Below are 20,171 nucleotides of genomic sequence, written 5' to 3' on the forward strand. Positions count from 1 at the left end.
TTAATAGAAATGATTTATTTAGTAAGTGGTTAATAGAACTAGTTTATCTATAGTAAGTGCTTAATAGAACTAGTTTATTTAGTAAGTGGTTAATAGAACTAGTTTATTTAGTAAGTAGTTAATAGAACTAGTTTATTTAGTAAGTGTTTAATAAAACTAGTTTAGAGAGAGAGACCTATATTGGCAAATTTAGTTATGTTAGGATTATATATATATATAAGATATTTTGAAATTTTTTGTTCATATTTTCAACCATTGAAATGCAATGACCATCAAGTTTAAATGCTCATATGATGTATATATAAACATGTATAGAGAGAGACCTATATTGGCAAATTTAGTTATGTTATGATTATATATAAGATATTTTGAAATGTTTTTGTTCATATTTTCAACCATTGAAATGCAATGACCATCAAGTTTGAATGCTCATATGATGTAGATATAAACATGTATATCTAGTGTTGCTCAAATAGGATATGTGCTTGCCCAAGTGGCCATGTTTGTAGGGAACACCTCCGAGTGGCCTATGTTTTGTCGGAGTGTTGATTAATTTCCTCTCCGTCAAATTTCATGTGCTCGATATGTGTTTTTTAGCAAAGGTCATGCCGGATTTTTTCGTGAATTTTGGTATGACTTGTGCTAGAATATGTAGAAAATATTGAGTGGCCCGGATTTTCTAGAAAGATAATTAAATAACATTTTGGGTTGACTTTAAGTCTGTCGGGACTCCACCATATATGAGAGAAGAAGAATCCCGACTATTGTGATGGGGGTAGCTTCTCCTTTCGTTCCCGTGTGCTAGACAATTTGGTGTAATGCACTCGAAAATGAAGGGAGGAGCTACCATCACCGACGGTCGAATATATACACCACGTGAGCTGAGAATTTTCAAGAAAATACTCAGCAGACCGATAGTCAACCCGTGATGAACAATAATGATCTAATTTAGTTTTTGTAGTACATATATTGAATTGTACAAGTTTAATCTTTGAATTGTGATCATAGGAAATGTCGTACGATGACGACAGGCTCCCTGAGTGCGACTGGTGTGGCGACGAGCAGGGTCTGTGCGACAGACCTCACCTGGTAGAAGGTCAGTGCTTCAGTATTAAGCTCTAAGAGACCTTCGATGTTGAAACGGTACGCAACGATGACAAGTGTTTTTTTTTGTAATTAAGCACGACTTTTGCTTCTTCAACGTGTAATTTCCGTCTTTTACAATTTGACTAGCTTATCCCATGCCATGCAAGAAGTTATGTCTTGGAGAAGCTGGATTATGAAGATCATGAAAATATGGAGACCAAGATAGTTTACCTAAGGACGCATCATGGTTATGATTTGCTGTAAATCTATACAATTCTGAGAGTGTATCCCGTTTTGGTTGGCCGAATTGGGAAGCACTTTGCAAGACGTAAGATTTTCATGAGGGTATGCTTGTCACATTGGATCTTGGCGATCCTGTCGACGAAGAGAATATGGACATTTGGGTCCTTGTTGATATGCTTCCAATTCTACCGCTATGTGAGTTTCTCAAACATATTATTTAAGTAATTTATATTGTTTATTTTAAAATAGTTGACAGCTTATTTCCATTTACAGCATATTTTCATTCTTTAAAAAAATATACGAAAGATGGTAGACAGAACCTACTACACTGATGGTGCAGAATTAACTTATCAGGAGAAAGATCATCTTATCTCATTTATTATTGATGTTGAGAATTACAATATAATTATCAAACTCCTACACATTATGGTCAATACGTGCCACTGGTGCACGTGTTGAACTACGGTAACATCCATGGAGATGGCATGGTAAGATTTTTTACTATTACGACATCTGTGCATCTTTTGCATATATTCTTTTAAAGCTAAACTACATTGCTAACTACGATATTATTATTATGTTTTTAATCAAAAAATCCCGAAGGATTGTGTGCTTGATCTGATGTTTCCGAAGTGTCGGCTTGGTGTTATTAGCTTACGGCCATATCTGCCTAGGCGTCACAACTGTTCATACCGAATTTCTAAAACCGATCAAGACATGACAATCACAGAATGGAAAATGTATGACCAATCATAGGGAGCTACTTGGAAGCAACATTGTACGAAGCGCATGAATTGGAGACACGATAGTCTCCATTCTCCATAATGGAGAGTCAAGGCCTATCTTGTTTTATACTATTTTACCTTAGAGAGGGTAGTAGGTCCTATGAGAGAGGAGTAGGTCATAGGTACAATGTGTTATCATGTGCTACAATGTGTTAGAATTGATGATGATGAGGAGGAGGAGTTGTGATTATGACTAGTGACCAAGTTGTTATATGATGTCTCATGGACGAAAATGATGATCATGAGGAGTTGTTATATGAAAATGATGTACTATGATGATAAGTTGTTAATGATATTATGATGATGATGATGATGATGATGATGATGATGATGAGTTATTATATCATTGGATGAAAGAACCGCAAATTATAATCCATGACTTGGTCACTTAGGATCCATCCACTTTGAAACTAATCCACGGTTCTTTCACCCAGTGATGTAATAACTCATTATGATGTAAAAACAATCTCTACATTGCTACTGTATGAAAACTTATATAATGGTGTATGAATACGACATAAAATAAAAAAGAAATAGAATACGTAATAATAGTAGTAGCACGGGCAGAGAGACGCGCTACTAGTAATTACCAGTAGCGCTCTCTGCAAGAGGCGCTACTACTAAGTAGGTATAGCAGTAGCGCGTGTAAACCAACGCTACTGCTAACCTTTAGTTGTAGCGACGTAGCAGTAGCGCGGTACCCCGCGTTACTGCTAGGCCAAAAACCAGCGTTACTGCTGGACTTTTCCCTAGTAGTGATACCCCTATGAGCACTTACGAAAGACTGAGCTAGTATATCATCTTGAGATTTTACGAAATCGCCGTAGACGCCTCGTAGTTTACGGGAACGTCTTCTTCTACTGAAGGCGCATCGCCGGAAATCCTAAAATAAATTCAGAATAAATGCGTGCACCGGGACTTGAACCCTAGTAAGATGGGGATACCACTGTCCTTCTAACAATCCAACCACAGGTTGGTTCGCAATATAAGATATGTTGGTAGTTCAGTTACAACTTTGCCAGAACAAGAAGATATTGTGTGTGTTACCTGCAAAAAAAAATGATATTGTTTGAATTTTGCTTTCCTTGCATCACACATGACAATTATGCTTGTTAGTTTATCTCTGTGCACACATTTGTCATTACAATGCAGTCCCACATACATATATCGAGTGCTGACGGTAACAAATTCTTCAACAAGCACAACTCTTGAGAGCAAAACAGCCAGGCACCGTCCAGCAACCCGCTGCTCATGTTTGGTTGGTGACATCATAAACTTGGCGTGGCCTTGACTGTGCCTACATAAGTGGGAAGCGAATCTGGTGACCAGGCAATTCTAAGGCCGGTCTGTGCTGTTGTCACGTCTCTGAATTGGCTACAATTATTTGTCCATTGTTTCCAGTAATGAAAGACACAAGCCAATTGAGCACCGAACCTTGCAGGACAAGACCAATGTTCACGATTATGAGTGACAAAAAGAGGCAGAGAACAATGAGATGTCTTTCATGCAGCGCACAGCTAAAATAGCAGGTGACGACACTACACATACTCTTGGTTGTCTTACCTACAAACATTGATGATTTATGTATGGAAAGATATGACACAAATGACGTACAGTGAACCAGATCAGTTCAAAAAACGGCATAATCCGAAACTAGCGCAGAATCGCTCGATCACCTAAAGTAATAATAAGGGGCAAAATGGAAAAAATTATAAGCAAATTAGTAACGAATATACTTCCTCCGTCTCAAAATAAGTGACTCAACTTATTTTGGGACAGAGGGAGTAGTACTATGTACTACTGCTCATGACTTTGGATCATTGAGAGTGTTTTTATGTTGTCCCTACACGATGTTAACAACATTTACAAGACAACTAAGCGTCTAAGCCCTAAGCCACATGGCTATGAAAATGCCCTAATCAAAGACCGAGGATGTACACGTCTGAATCAGCAAACCAACACACGCGTGCACCAGTGCTACTAAGAACCATGAGGCTGGCTAGTGTTTGTGAATTGTGATCATCAAGCAAAGACCCAAACTGGAAACAAGACATCACCACGATGACGACGACACCATACATATACGGCAACGGCCAGCGCGTGCATGGATGCAGAATTGCGTGGCCGGACTGATCGGTTTTGCGTGGTCGAGAAGGCCCGCCGACGGACCTGCCGAATCGATCTAACGTGCACACTAGACACGCAGTACACACCTCCACATTACATGGCCAAGTATAAACCAAGAGCAAGCGCACACACATCTCGTGGCTAAGCTAGGTAGCAATGGCTTCCAGCGTGCGGCAGCCATGGCCCCTCCTCCTGATCGTCCTCCTCCCGTCCTTGGCCACGGCGACGGTGTTCGACGACAACTACGTGCCCTCGTGGGGCGCAGACGGCTACCACCTCGTCGACCAGGGCACAGAGACCCGTCTCACCATGGACAGAACCTCCGGCGCAGGGTTCCGCTCCAGGTCGACGTACGGGTCGGGGTTCTTCCACATGAGGATCAAGGTGCCCGGGGGGTACACGGCCGGAGTCATCACAGCCTTCTATGTGAGTCGCTGATACATCCGTGCTTGCTGCTCATGGCGGCAGAGCTATAGCTATGATTTTATGTTGCATGGATGCATATGCAGCTGGCGTCGGAAGCACCTTATGATGGCAGTGACCGCGACGAGGTGGACTTCGAGTTCCTGGGCAACGTGGACGGCGAGAACATCACCCTGCAGACCAACGTCTTCGTCAACGGCGACGGCGACAGGGAGCAGAGGCTCAACCTGTGGTTCGACCCGGCAGCCGACTTCCACGAGTACAAGATACTCTGGAACCCGTACCAGCTCGTGTACGTGTGCCTCCATTTCCAAGAAAATAAGCACATGCGTTTTCTCAAACTTGCATTGAAATCTGAAGAGGTCACGTGCAATATATTCACAGGATATTGGTGGACGATGTGCCGATACGGGTGCTGAGGAACCTGACGTGGCAGGTGCCGGAGTACGAGTTCCCGGCGAAGCAGATGGGCGTGCGGGCGAGCCTGTGGGACGGCTCCGACTGGGCGACGGACGGCGGCAGGATCAAGATCGACTGGGGCCGCGCGCCCTTCGCCGCGGGGTTCCAGGGCTTCGACGTGGACGCCTGCGCCAACACCAGCTCCACGCCGTGCGACTCGACGGACCTCTGGTGGAACGCCCGCAGGCACAGGCGGCTGTCCGTCCGGGAGCAGGCGGCCTACGAGCACGTCCGGAGGACGTACATGAACTACGACTACTGCGCCGACAAGGATCGGTTCCAGAACGGCAAGGTGCCGGTTGAGTGCAGCTACACTACTTAGCCTACTGCTAGCTTGGATTGGATCAGATCGATTTCTAGTTAAGATGGCTATGCATGATTAAAGGGAGGTCCTCAGCCAATATGCAGTCTCGAATAATATTTGCATCATAACATGTGGGATCGTCTCTTCTAATTCTTTTTATCCAACTTATTTATGATTTACTTTTCCTTTGCAAAAAAACAATGATTTACTCTGAGAAAACCCATGGGTGGTGGGCTAGTCCCCATTCGAGTTGTTAATGGGCCTAGCCCAAATAATTTCAACACTTCTATACGTACGGCTCACTCTCTTCTGGAAAAAAAACGCACTTCCCAAAACTTAAAAAAAAAACGCACGATCCACTCTGGATGGTATCCATAGAAGTCGTCAGAGTTCATCTTGCTCACAGTGATCACTCCTCTTCCGACGATGCTTCCATCCACTTACATGTAAAACTACAACCAGTAAAGTTACAAGAAAAATCTGAGTACGTTTGACAAAAATGTTGGATGCATCTATCAGTGCCCATCTCTCACCCCAAAAAAAAAGTCTACCATTGTCCAACATTTCATTTCAAAACTTGATCGATCAAGAAACAAGAAAAATGAAAAATCAGAATGTGAATAGTACCCCCACGAAAAAAAATGTGAATAGTACAGAACATATACTATTCAAATCAAATTATCTAAAGCCCCCCTATGTACTATCCACAGTTGGATTTACCTATTCTTTTTGCACCGAGCTGTGAATAAAAACTGGTCTTGAATTTGTGTGCCATGGCAGATGCATCACGTATCAAGGTTGTCCAAAAAATAAAGAACTTTTAGATTTTGCATCTGTTCTTAGGTAGCATGGAAAAAACGTATGTGGAAGCAACAGATATATCCTCTCAAGGGCAATGACCTATGTGCTTAGTTTGTCCCCATGGAAAAAAACGATACCCTGTTCGCTGTTCTAAAACAAAATTAGTTTTACATCCACAACCAACAGTGATCCTAGTTCGGTTCCAAGAGCAAAAATGCCATTTTACTCCATATCTCCTATAAAACTGAAACAGTAATAAAAAGTTAGTGTCACTGCAAGTGAAGTGTCCAAGAAGTGATATTGCCTCATCCTTTATCTACCCAACCCTAACAGAAAAAATGCATAAATCCAGGGAATGCCCAACACAAAGTGCCAGGTTATTATAGTTTCCATCACAACATAACAGCAGATGAGCTCAGTGAATCCCATTCAGCATGGATGATAATGTAAATTTGAAATGTACCACATGAAACTTTGCATGATCATGCGGTGGAAATTGTGGGGTTGAATGTAAATGCAACACGGAATGGTCTAGAGAATGGGTGTATACACTTACAAGAGCAGAAATGTCTTTTCCCAGATGACCCCATATGAAAATCATCAGGCTTGAAAATGACTCTACTTAGTATGTAAGTGATCGTATGATTCAAAAATAAATAAGTTACATATGTACGACAAATGACAACCAGACTAAAGAAAAAGAGCTGGCAAAAGTCGTCACTAATTAGCCAAATCCATATCTGAAATGAAGGATATGGTCCATTACAACCAATAAGAATGGCAAGTGCTTCTGAAAATTTGCATATATACAGCTGAATGATTAAACTACTGTCAAGTAGTTTACCAAAATTTGTATAGCAAAGCATAAACCATGCTCTTCCCCCATTTCCTTTGATCTACTCGAGTAATGCCCAAAAGCCTCAATTACACAGTCAACTGTGCAGAAAGCACGCCTTCCACCGACAAGCTGAACCATCGGATAGCAGCTACAGTGCAATGAGAAACCAATTGTACTAATAATAAATGTCTATTTCCTTTCCACTCATCTCGTATACATGATCTCGTGCCTCGGTCAGAGCAACCTGTATTGACTCAAATAAATCGCCAACCTAACTTTAAATGTGCCCCATAAACGAACTAACTGGTAAGGAAACTAACCTGTCCAAATTTACCAAAGAAGTTGTTAGCGAGCATTAATGATGTGACCGCAAGATCTTCATTGGCCTTGAGTGCTTGTGCCAATGCAAATGCTCCATCATCCTGTCACAAGTATAAAGGATGTTGAGCATAGTGGAGATATGCCAATAGCTGACACCTTGAAAACTGTATTTCTTACTCTAATCTCATTAAATCCAAGGTCAAGTGATTTCAAGGATTCATTGATTATCTTCAAACTTCTTGCCAAGCAGATAGCACCCTTCAGGAATATGAAAAGAGTCAAAAAGGATGGATCATATAGCACATGCAAGTTTAACGAACATGTACCAAAGATTACACATACATCATCTCCAAGTCCATTTGCCCGCAAATCCAATGTCGACAATGTTGTGTTATACTTCAAACAATCAGCAATGAACTCTGCACCTGACACACCTATCTGCAGGATATATAACTCGGCTGAAGACGCAAGATTAAAAAATACTTAAATCTGCATCTACGCTTCAATTAAGTTCTGATGGTTACCTGGCACCAACCAAGCTTAAGGGTTTGGAGTTTCCCGTTGAACTTGAGAACATCACACAAAGCCTTTACCCCCTCTGATCCAATTGGATTATAACTCAACTCCAGCTATAGGTAACATTCTCAATCAGTGGAAGTGCCTTACTTCATCCAATAAAATGGTTTGGATGATATGTTTACTTACTGTTGTCAGCACTTCATTCTCCTTCAAAGTTTCAGCTATTGCAGTTACCCCTCTAGAGTGAATGTTATTACCACCCTGAAATGTAAAGGAACTTCAGAGCTCTTGTGCTAATGACAAAAACTTCAGGGAAACTAATAGTTTCTGAAGTAGCACAGAGCAACATGAAACCTTATCTGAGATTATGTGGTAATATGACTTCTTTTTTGGAATGTGTGGTAATAATGTAAAATTAAGTATTTGACATTCTTCATGTCAATGGTCAAAAACAATACAAATAATACTCACAAAGTCCATAGTAGAAATTGTTTTGTTCTGCTTCAGAGCATCCGCCACCTTTTCAGCTCCCTGAAAAAAAATCATGTTAATCTACATTAAAAGCCAGTTTAATTGCAAATATAATGCTAAGGTATCATGTATTTGTCATTATCTATTCAATGCAGTGAGAGTGAGAGTATTAGCTAATAAACAATGAATAAGCAACAAGATGACAGAACAATGACTTGCTAGCTTCCAGCACTACAACGATCATGTGAAAGACACTAACATAAATAAAGCACAAGTTCAAACATAAACAAGTCCAGAGTTCCAAGCAATTACATCTCCAAAGTCCATGTCAAATAAAGTACCAATAATAATGTTCACAATTTCACATCAGTTCAGCCAAGGTGATATCACACGGATGCACAACCACAGTGAAGTCATGGTGCCTTTATTACTTGATACAGGAGACAGGCCATGTGAGGCGATGGGCTGGGCCACATTTTTGCAAACCCAGCGTGCTGCCAAATGAGTAAAGGGGTGTACGTCTTGAGATTTCATGATACAGTACATTTTCTAGTCGACAATTCACAGAAGGAAAAAATGGGCATGTCATGGGTGGAGAATGTGGGCCTTGGGCCTACAACTGGCGCACTGCTCGGAGAGACAACTCATGTGCCTATCAATTAGTTACAGAAAGGTTATCAACAAGTATACGGATAGATTAGATAGTTATCAGTTAGAGATTGAGTTTGCTATTTACAATCTGTACCCATCCGTGGCTATAAAGCTAGGTCTTATGTCTTTCTAGGCAAACAATGAGAAATCAACTTATTCCTTCCTAGATTCATCAATCTCTCCTAAGCAAGCCTCTCAGTACAAGGCAGGGTAGTAGATACACTATATGCCAGCTAACTTAGACTCGGTTTTTCAGATCAAGGAGAGGAAGAACAACCATAGGAATATGCATATTTTAAGTTTCTGAAAAGGATCACAGTTACATGAAAAAGGTATAGCTCCACATGTTCCAGAAAAAATGAAGCTGACAGCCAAAAGTTCTAAAGCAGTCCTATTATATGTACACACCACAATACTTTTAACAAACGAGGGTAAACAGTAACAACAATACTACCTCGTCACCAACATCATCCATGTAAAGGCTGAGCCACCGTAGAGACTTTGTCACTTTGATGAACTCAGCTACATAGAGAGAACCTTCTGATGTAATGTTGTTGTTACCGATATCCAAGACTGTTATCTTCCCTGTAACTCAGCCAAACAGGCAATGAATTATGAACTTTTACAACCAATCAACCAAATACAAGCTAGTCAATGTGGATAGCCAACAGAGACACCTTTGTGAGCAGATAATGCAGACATCAACACCCGTAATCCCTCGTTCCCAAATCCATTACCATGTAAATGAAGTTCCTAACAAATTTAAGGTCAATCAACATGAGAGAAAATGGACAAACAACAAAAACTCACAGGAACAAAAACTAATTTCACAATTCAACCTAAGGTTCTAAAGATCTTTGGTCATATATGGTAGGAAAAGAGTTCTGTGGTTATCACCTCATGACAAGTACCAGCATGACTTCAAATTCAAAAACAAGTTAGTATAGTGCCAGATACACAACAAGTTTCCAGATTGCTGAATCAAAATTCTGCTATTGTATGTTATTTAACCTGGTTTTACATGCATATCTTTTGAAAACAAAACAACCCATAACCGAACAATGTGGAAGTACGTAATCAGATATATCGAATAGTACCCTGAGAGATTTGTTCCCTACAACTCCTTTTGCTAGGCTGGATGCACCGAGAGGACCACCATAGTTGCCACTAGAATACATCAGATAGAGTGTACAATTAGTTAGTAAGATCGATTCAAACACAATGTCAACTATTCACAGCTTGATATGCATATTCGTTGTAGCATCACGGGTAAAGGCACTAGGTTTGTGAGCGACTAACTTGAGATACAAACTCCGTAGCGTATTATTCTCAAGAAGTGCATCTGCAATACTTGCAAAACCCTGTTCCAAGATAACCAAAAAAAAGAGATGCTATCATAATTCTTCAAGGATGCAATCATATAGTAAGCCCTTTCTCCTTTTGTGATTGAAGTGAATGTTTTTGCTTCAGTAGATATTTATACATACACTGTATTCTATTGTATTGTTGCTAAGCTGTACAATACGTATTGTTTTGTTCTTTTTCAGCAGATCTGAAATTGCTTTTGCCCCCTGAAAAAAGAAATTGCATATTACATCATTACAAGAGGTAAACACACACACACACACACACACACACACACACAAATGCAGAGAGAGAGAGAGAGAGAGAGAACCTCATCTCCGATATTTGTACTGTTCAGGAAGAGCTTCTGAATACCTACGTTTTCTATCAATATATCTGAAAGACACTGTAAGCATTCGTGTGTTACATTCAGTGGGAATTTATGCAAATATACTCAATTACTGTTCTGCGTTTCTTAAAAAATTGCATGCCAAAGTCAAGTTTGCTGCTAATGAAATCAGACAAATATTTGAAACTAGCATGTAGGTGAAAACCTCCAAATAGGCATGGATGCGAACAATCATAATGCAAATCAGATGACAGAATATCATGCAACACTGGCCAGCCAGGAAAAACAAAGTCAAAGTAATTGCAAAGCTATTTACTCTACAATTTCAGAGCACAAAATCAGAACATAATATATGATTTGCATGGTATACATCAGGCAAACTACAGAACAAAATGGAAGGCAGGGATGATAAAGTTGAGAAGACCTTAGCTCCTTCATCTCCAATGATATTTCCAGATAAATTGAGAGTCTTCAAAGCTGTGTTTATCTGGAGAATGCCATCGAAAGCTTCTATTCCCGCAGCTGTTATTGCATTACCCGAAAAGTCCACCTCTTCAGCACTCTGGGAACAAAGAAAACAACAAATGTTTACAAAGATATTAGGAAATCTGAAAGTGCTATGTCTGCTACATTACATATCTAACCCTGTTATAGGCTAAGATTCAATCACTACATTAGATATCTAACCTTGTTATAGGCTAAGCTTTCTGCAAGAAAGAATAGTCCCTCATCCCCGAATTGACGGCCTGCCAAACAACTGGACTATTAAAGAGAAAGGTATTATAGCACACTGGTTGCCTTACAAGAGCTTTAGCTCGCATTTGCTAGCAAAATGTTCTAACTTCAGTTCTTTGAAATACCTGCCATGTTAACGGTTTTCAGTGTACGAAGTTCCTTATAAAACTTGTTTAGATTTTTCTTCGACTCCTTTTGAGCTTTAGTGCTTGTAGATGTTGACAAATTGGAGCCGGCAGCAAAGGACCACGTGACCCCAGAAGATGTAGGTTCTCCAGAATTCTGATCCTTTCTCTTTGGGGGGAGGAAATTCTCAACCACCTTCCAAATGACTGTCCTCTGAAACAGAAAATTAGTAGCCGTTCCAGATACCAACTCTCAAAAAACAAGATGTACAACAACATGTGAACGGATTATGAACTTTGCATCCCGTACAGCATACATGTGTAGTAGGTCCCATTAAGACTTCCATTTGGTACCTATGTGGAGGGCTAGTTCGAAGTTTGAATAAAAGACAATCTGGCCAAGCACAACTGGAATGGCAACAAAAAGTACTGCCGTTGCGATCAGGACGGAACAATTCAACATCTTCTCTCTTTTGCCCCTCCGCTCGTCTCATCTGGCAGATTATTTTTGTGGCCTTCAACCTAACTCTGCCAACTAGTATCTTGAATATGTTTGGAAATTGGCTACCTGGGGTAAATAGACAACTAAAGGCTCAAATCCAGGTTGCGTGTGTGCCTTATGTTGGGCTATGTGGCATTGTCGTGATGATATTATTTGTAACAAAAAAAAACTTCTTGCAGGTTATTCATGTGGTCACACATAGGAACCGAGTGTGGTGCTTACTGTTGAAATGTGAGATGGGCCTAGAGCCCATATGACAATTTCAGATTTGATCTCTAAGGGCCCATGTAGGTGGCATGACAAGGTGGTGGGAAGTTTAGTCCCACCATGCTAGTGGAAGGAAAGTTGGAGTGGTTTATAAGGGTGGCTCTTCTACATGCTATTGGAGCTTTAGAAGAGAAGAGGCCCTCGCACGCTCCTCCTCCTCCGCTCGCCACGCCACGCCTCGCCACGATGCGCCGCGCCGTGGGTTGCGGGATTGAGCCGAGCCGAGCTCACTCCTATGCGCTTCTTTTTGCCGGTCAGGAACGGAGAGTCTTTGACAGGTAGGGCCACGATCTGAGACGTCGGATCGTGGGCTACCGACTTGGACGTGGGTTCAGCCCACGTCTTTCCACGCGCGGCCGCACATATATATGCCAACCCTAGCCGCTGCGAAACAGAACGCATCTCCGCCTCCACGCCCACGTCGTTCCTCTGCTCCTGCTGCCGCCGGCGACTCCATCCCATTCACCGCGTACACGGTTGACGGGAGAGCAGGTCTCCGAAACTCCGTCTCTCTGGTTCTTGTACGGTAGAGAGGCGAATAGGTTTTTGGGAAGCGACTACGCGACTGCTCGCCTCCGATCCACTACTTCCTCTACGTCTGCGCCGTCTCCGTCATCACCATGTCAAGCGACGCCGAACGTGCCGCCGCCGAGAAGACCGAGGCCGACAAGAAGGCCGCCGAGGACGCTTCTACTGCTGCTGTCACCGCGGCAGCGGCTTCTGCATGGCCTACTGGAGGGTATACCGCGTTCATCCCTCTCCTGATAATTTCTGTATTAGCAGTGCTAGCATCATGTGTAGATTTGTCTACTATTTGCGTAGTGCGTGCTTGCTTAGATCAGTACCAGTATGTTCCTAGTTCTGTCAATGCCATGCTCGTTATCTACTTATGGATTAAATTAGTCGAAAAATTGCCTATTTTCTTAGCAATCCAAAAACCTATTATGTGTAGGAATTTTTCGGCAAGTGGCTTTGCCGCAGCACTGAAACCGGATAAGTTTACCGGTACGTATTTTAAGCATTGGCAGACAAAGACCACTATGGCTCACGGCTATGAACGTGTTATGGGTCACCGGGGTGTCCACGGGAACGATTGCTCCTGAACAGGAGAAGGCGTTCAGGGAGGCAACCACTGTGTTTCTCAGAGCAGTTCTTAGCGTGATTGGAGATAAACTGGTCGACGCATATTTACAAGTGCATGTCGCCAAGGACTTGTGGGAGGCGCTCGAATCTAAGTTCGGGGCTGCCAATGCAGGGAGCGAGATGTATATTATAGAGCAGTTCCACGATTACAAGATGGTTGAGAACCGTCCTATACTGGAGCAGGCTCATGAGATAATATGCATTGTTAAGGAGCTTGAGCTTCTGAAGTGCGAGTTACCGGGCAAGTTTGTCGCGGGTTGCATAATCGCTAAGCTCCCCAATTCCTGGAGGAACTTTGCCACCACTCTGAAACATCAGAGGCGTGAATTCTCTGTGGAGGATGTCATTGGCCATCTGAGTGTTGAGCAGAATTCGAGGGCAAAGGATTCGCACGGAAAAGGGGCCGAAGGGACTTCTGTTGCCAACATGGTGAACCAGAGGAACTTCAACTCCCACAAGTTCAAGGGAAAGAACGGTGTCCAACAGAATACCGACTTCAAGAAGAAGGGTAAGAAGACCTTCAAAAAGAACAAGAAGGATGAGGGCTGCTTTACTTGTGGTTCGGCTAAACATTGGGCCAACAAGTGCCCAAACAAGTTTAAGAAGTCAGGACAGGACTCCAAGTCTGTCAACATGATTGTGGGCAACAATGAGAATGGTGCATCTGGGTACGGTAATTTATTTACTGTTTTTTCAGTGTTTCAACCTACCGATTGGTGGGTGGATACAGGTGCAGGTGTTCATGTGTGTGCTGACATTTCATTGTTCTCTTCTTACCAGGTCACAGGCCACGGGTCCGTATTAATGGGGAATGGCACGAGTGCTTCTGTTCATGGTGTTGGCACAGTCGATCTGAAGTTTACTTCGGGAAGGATCGTGCAGCTGAAGAACGTGCAGCATGTCCCCGCCATCAAGAAGAACCTCGTTAGTGGCTCCCTTCTATGTAGAGAAGGGTTTAAGTTGGTATTCGAGTCTAATAAATTAGTTGTTACTAAGTATGGACTATTTGTTGGAAAAGGTTATGAGAGCGGAGGGATGTTCCGCCTTTCCCTCGCAGATTTCTGTAATAAAGTCGTGAACCATATTCATTCGAGTGTTAATGAATCTGAGGTTTGGCATTCACGTCTTTGTCACATAAGTTTCGGTGTTATGATGCGGCTAGCTAAGTTGGATTTAATCCCGAGTTTCACTTTAGCCAAAGGTTCTAAGTGCCTGTCATGTGTGCAAGCTAAGCAACCTCGCCAGCCTCACAAGGCTGCGGAGGAGAGACACTTGGCACCATTAGAACTCATACATTCTGATCTTTGTGAGATGAACGGTGTATTGACTAAAGGTGGAAAGAAATACTTCATGACATTGATAGATGATTCCACTAGATATTGCTATGTGTATCTGTTAAATACTAAAGATGAGGCTCTACACTACTTTAAAATCTATAAGGCAGAAGTTGAGAATCAACTTGAAAAGAAAATTAAATGATTCCGTTCAGATCGTGGTGGAGAGTACTTCTCGAGTGAGTTTGATTCTTTCTGTGCGGAACACGGCATTATTCATGAGAGGACACCTCCCTATTCACCCCAGTCAAACGGGATTGCCGAGCGGAAAAACCGTACTCTAACTGATCTGGTTAACGCCATGTTAGATACGTCGGGTTTATCCAAGGCATGGTGGGGGGAGGCTATATTGACGGCATGTCATGTCCTGAATAAAGTTCCGATAAAGGATAATGAGATCACTCCCTATGAGAGATGGGCAAAGAGAAGGACAACACTCTCGTACTTGCGTACTTGGGGCTGTTTGGCGAAAGTCAACGTGCCGATCCCCAAAAAGCGTAAGCTTGGACCCAAGACTGTGGACTGCGTTAATTTGGGCTACGCTAAGAACAGCGTTGGCTATAGATTTCTAGTAGTGAAATCTGAGTTACCTGACCAGAAGGTCGGTACAATCATAGAGTCTAAGGATGCTACATTCTTTGAGGATATTTTTTCTATGAGAGATATGCAAAGCACTTCTAGACAGGAATCTGAGGAGACTCCTGAGCCTGCCATTCCTATGGAATATTATGAACGAACACATGATGAAAATCCTGAGGAGGATGACAAGGAAACCCTTGGTAGGGGCAAGAGACAAAGGACTGCAAAGACCTTTGGTGATGATTTCTTCGTGTACCTCGTGGATGATACTCCCACTTCTATCTCAGAAGCGTATGCCTCTCCAGAAGCTGACTACTGGAAGGATGCGGTTCGTAGCGAGATGGATTCCATCATGGCTAACAGGACATGGGAGATCACTGAGCGTCCCTATGGTTGCAAACCATTGGGATGTAAGTGGGTGTTCAAGAAAAAGCTTAGGCCCGATGGTACGATTGAAAAGTACAAGGCCAGGCTTGTGGCCAAAGGCTATGACCAGAAAGAAGAGGAAGATTTCTTCGATACTTATTCACCTGTGGCTAGACTGACCACCATTCGAGTATTACTCTCGTTGGCGGCCTCACATGGTCTTCTCGTCCATCAAATGGATGTTAAGACGGCTTTTCTGAATGGAGAGCTAAATGAGGAAATCTACATGCAACAGCCAGATGGCTTTGTGATAGATGGTCAGGAAAGGAAGGTGTGTAAGTTGTTGAAATCTTTATATGGCCTGAAGCAAGCACCTAAGCAATGGCATGATAAGTTCAATACAACTCTGACATCTGTTGGTTTCGTTGTTAATGAGGCTGACAAATGTGTATACTATCGCCATGGTGGGGGCGAAGGAGTTATATTGTGCTTGTATGTTGATGACATACTGATATTCGGAACAAACCTCAAAGTCATTGAGGAGGTCAAATCGTCTCTGTCTCAGAACTTTGAGATGAAGGACCTTGGTGTGGCTGATGTTATCTTGAACATCAAGCTACTGAGAGATAATGAGGGTGGGATCACACTTCTGCAATCCCATTATGTTGAGAAGGTGTTGAGTCGTTTTGGATATTCGGACTACACACCATCTCAAACACCATATGATCCTAGCGTGTTGATCCGAAAGTCCAAAGGCATGGCTAAAGATCAATTGAGATACTCTCAAATCATTGGTTCACTGATGTACCTAGCGAGCGCAACGAGGCCTGACATCGCGTTTGCTGTGAGCAAACTGAGCCGGTTTGTTTCCAAACCGGGTGATGTACATTGGCATGCTGTTGAAAGAGTTATGCGCTATCTGAAAGGTACTATGAACTATGGACTTCACTATACCGGAGACCCGTCGGTACTTGAAGGGTATAGTGATGCGAATTGGATCTCTGATGCTGATGAGATGAAGGCCACAACTGGGTATATGTTTACTCTTGGAGGTGGCGCTGTTTCCTGGAAGTCTTGCAAGCAAACGATCTTAACGAGATCGACAATGGAAGCAGAATTAACAGCATTAGACACTTCTGGTGTTGAAGCAGGATGGCTTCGAGACCTTTTGATGGACTTGCCACTGGTTGATAAACCGGTTCCGGCTATCCTTATGAACTGTGATAATCAGACTGTCATCACCAAGGTGAAGAGTTCAAAGGACAACACGAAGTCCAACAAACACATAAGAATGAGATTAAAAGCTGTCAGAAAATTAAGAAACTCCGGAGTGATAGCGCTGGACTATGTCCATACGGCTAAGAATCTGGCAGATCCCTTTACGAAAGGGCTATCACGTGTAGTGATAGATAGTGCATCGAGGGAGATGGGTCTGAGACCCACATGAGTTGCCATGGTGGTAACCCAACCTATGTGATCGGAGATCCCGTGAAGTAGGACCTGGGAAAACAAGCCAGTGGTGAACTGAGGAGAGTAACTTTACTAACCCACTCCGTTGGAGATGCAATACTCTCGAAAACTGTATGGAAGGATGACTATTGTCTTAATGTGTTCCAAGGCTTATATGTATAAGCAAGATGCTATCCTACAGAGCGATCTTTGGAGGAACACACCTATGTGAGCCCGACTGCTAGTCACAGTCTATGAGATTGGGGTGATCTCTAGTAAGCTCATGAATAGGCCAGGAGTGTGACTTATATGCTCCACCCGAGGGGTCAGCCTTCGGCAGCCCAGTACTAGTAAGACATGTGGTGAAACTTCTTTACGCCAAACTGACAATTCAAGGCATAGTCCATTGTTCAGTTGTGAAGGAGTGTAGCTACTTGCTCTAGGTGAAGCTCAACCTTAACAGGTCTTCACTGAAACACTAATATATCAAAACAGCGTTTGGAACAAAGGACAAAGTGGGCCCCTAAGATCTGGTGGGGGATTGTTGAAATGTGAGATGGGCCTAGAGCCCATATGACAATTTCAGATTTGATCTCTAAGGGCCCATGTAGGTGGCATGACAAGGTGGTGGGAAGTTTAGTCCCACCATGCTAGTGGAAGGAAAGTTGGAGTGGTTTTATAAGGGTGGCTCTTCTACATGCTACTGGAGCTTGAGAAGAGAAGAGGCCCTCGCGCACTCCTCCTCCTCCGCTCGCCTCGCCACGCCACGCCTCGTCACAACGCGCCGCGGGTTGCGGGATTGAGCCGAGCCGAGCTCACTCCTATGCGCTTCTTTTTGTCGGTCAGGAACGGAGAGTCTTTGACAGGTAGGGCCACGATCTGAGACGTCGGATCGTAGGCTACCGACTTGGACGTGGGTTCAGCCCACGTCTCTCCACGCGCGGCCGCACATATATATGTGGGGCGCTGCCAACCCTAGCCGCTGCGAAACAGAACGCATCTCCGCCTCCACGCCCACGTCGTTCCTCTGCTGCTGCTGCCGCCGGCGACTCCATCCCGTTCACCACGTACACGGTTGACGGGAGAGCAGGTCTCCGAAACTCCGTCTCTCTGGTTCCTGTACGGGGGAGAGGCGAATAGGTTTTTGGGAAGCGACTACGCGACTGCTCGCCTCCGATCCACTACTTCCTCTACGTCCGCGCCGTCTCCGTCATCACCATGTCAAGCGACGCCGAACGTGCCGCCGCCAAGAAGACCGAGGCCGACAAGAAGGCTGCCGAGGACGCTTCTGCTGCTGCTGTCACCGCGGCTGCGGCTTCTGCATGGCCTACTGGAGGGTATACCGCGTTTATCCCTCTTCTGATAATTTCTATATTAGCAGTGCTAGCATCATGTATAGATTTGTCTACTATTTGCGTAGTACGTGCTTGCTTAGATCAGTACCAGTATGTTCCTAGTTCTGTCAATGCCATGCTCGTTATCTACTTATGGATTAAATTAGTCGAAAAATTGCCTATTTTCTTAGCACTTACTGCAGTGTGTGGGGGCGTGGGATTCTCTAGTCTCTAAGAGCATCTCCAGCAGCTCCCCTATTTCCAAAAAAAAACATGTATAGGGGAAGTTGACAACAAAAACACTCCGGCAGTTTCCCTAAACCCAATAAATTTTGACCCAATAGGGGAGCAATGACCCGGTCCAGTAATAGGATTAGCGATGCATCAGTTGTACTATCATGTAATCATTCACGGTTGTCGTCTTTCTGAGTCTTTCTTTCTTTGTTTTTGCTAGTATAAGCATCAAAAACGTTGCAATAAAGATGGTTGCGTGCATCAATCGATGCATACGTCAGGGGCATTCACTCCTTTTCCGGGAGAAAACTGTAACTAGGAAATCACGCTATCAGCTGGTCAACACTGTGCACATATTCTAAGGAACACTACGCATCAACAGTCAGAGTATTTCGTAGGAGATGCGCTCAGTAGGGAGCAGGGAACAGGGCATCTGCTCGTGATGATAAGATGACTGTTCAACTACTATTATAAGTTGGAAATTGGAAGAGAAAGCATAGAGAGGAAACAGTCAGGCTATACCAAAGCTCAGCGCGAGCAACGCCCCGGCCGGGACGATGTAGCGAGTGATGCCCCCCGCTCCCGCACCCAAGGGGCGCGATACGGGCTCCCCTTGCTCCTCGCGGTAGGCTCTCCGGCGCGCACCCCCGCGTCCGACCCCGGGGGGCTTGTCCTGGCTGTGAATTCCCTCGAACGCCTCGGGCGCAGCCCGCGGCGCTACGCTCCACCGGCGGGCGCGCGGCGGCAGGGAGGGGAGGCGCCGAGACAGAGGCTTCGGGCCGGAGGAGGCGCAGCGCCGATGGGCGAAGGAGGAGGGCGCGACGAGGGAGGGCTTGAGGGGGCGGGCGGAGGAGAGGAGGAGGGAGGACTCCATTGGATGCGGATGGTGTCCGCCGGAGATGTGGACGGGGTTTTGGGAGGGGAGAGAGCTTTTCTTTCTGGGGCAGGAGAGGGTAAGGTTGTGGATTACGCCGGGTCAGGTTTCGAATTTTACCCGGTCTCGCTACTGAACTACGACATGATAGAGCCTAGGAGTAACTCCGTGTGCTGTCTCCTAAAATTAACTCTTCAAAATTTGAGAGTTTAAATTTCTGTGCACTTGGTGATTCGAATAGGGTATATTTGGTTTGGGAACGAAGCGTAATGAAATGTCATGATTTCATTCCATTAGAATAGGTCGATCCCGTGCTTGTATTTGGTATGCAAAAATTCGGAGGAATAAAATGGTTACAATTTTTTGTGTCAAAATGAATTCGTTCATCTCACCTCTTTCTCTAAGAATCGTCAACTGAAATTCGCTCAGAGAACATTTTTATATAAACATTGAATTGAATTTCAGTCAAATAAAAATGGTTGAATAAAGTGGCACGAGAACACCACTC

The 20,171-nt window shown here is 43.7% G+C and overlaps 2 protein-coding genes across 3 annotated transcripts; one reads left to right on the plus strand and one right to left on the minus strand.

The window, feature by feature from the left end:
- The first annotated feature begins 4,384 nt into the window (after positions 1–4,384).
- Positions 4,385–5,606, plus strand: LOC119340333 (putative xyloglucan endotransglucosylase/hydrolase protein 1). The gene is made up of 3 exons (XM_037612234.1): positions 4,385–4,667; positions 4,751–4,956; positions 5,049–5,606. Exons 1-3 carry the CDS (start codon positions 4,398–4,400, stop codon positions 5,443–5,445), a joined length of 873 nt encoding a protein of 290 aa, XP_037468131.1. The 5' UTR covers positions 4,385–4,397; the 3' UTR covers positions 5,446–5,606.
- Positions 5,607–6,819: 1,213 nt separating this feature from the next.
- On the minus strand, positions 6,820–19,751 carry LOC119337723 (NLR family CARD domain-containing protein 3-like). Of its 2 annotated transcripts, none has more exons than XM_037609881.1 (17): positions 19,312–19,751; positions 11,582–11,788; positions 11,409–11,467; positions 11,146–11,283; positions 10,704–10,778; positions 10,516–10,599; positions 10,328–10,389; positions 10,126–10,195; positions 9,706–9,781; positions 9,483–9,613; positions 8,378–8,437; positions 8,093–8,167; positions 7,912–8,016; positions 7,730–7,825; positions 7,565–7,645; positions 7,387–7,488; positions 6,820–7,310 (listed from the first exon to the last, which is right to left on the minus strand). In XM_037609881.1, the coding sequence occupies exons 1-17, from the start codon at positions 19,661–19,663 to the stop codon at positions 7,242–7,244; spliced, it is 1,842 nt and encodes a 613-aa protein (XP_037465778.1). In that variant the 5' UTR covers positions 19,664–19,751; the 3' UTR covers positions 6,820–7,241. The 2 variants fall into 2 exon arrangements, with proteins under 2 accessions (XP_037465778.1, XP_037465779.1); XM_037609882.1 differs by having other exon boundaries at positions 11,582–11,795; positions 19,312–19,448.
- Between the last annotated feature and the right edge of the window lie 420 nt (positions 19,752–20,171).

This window comes from Triticum dicoccoides, chromosome 7B (assembly GCF_002162155.2).
Source record: "Triticum dicoccoides isolate Atlit2015 ecotype Zavitan chromosome 7B, WEW_v2.0, whole genome shotgun sequence".
Lineage (NCBI taxonomy): Eukaryota > Viridiplantae > Streptophyta > Magnoliopsida > Poales > Poaceae > Triticum > Triticum dicoccoides.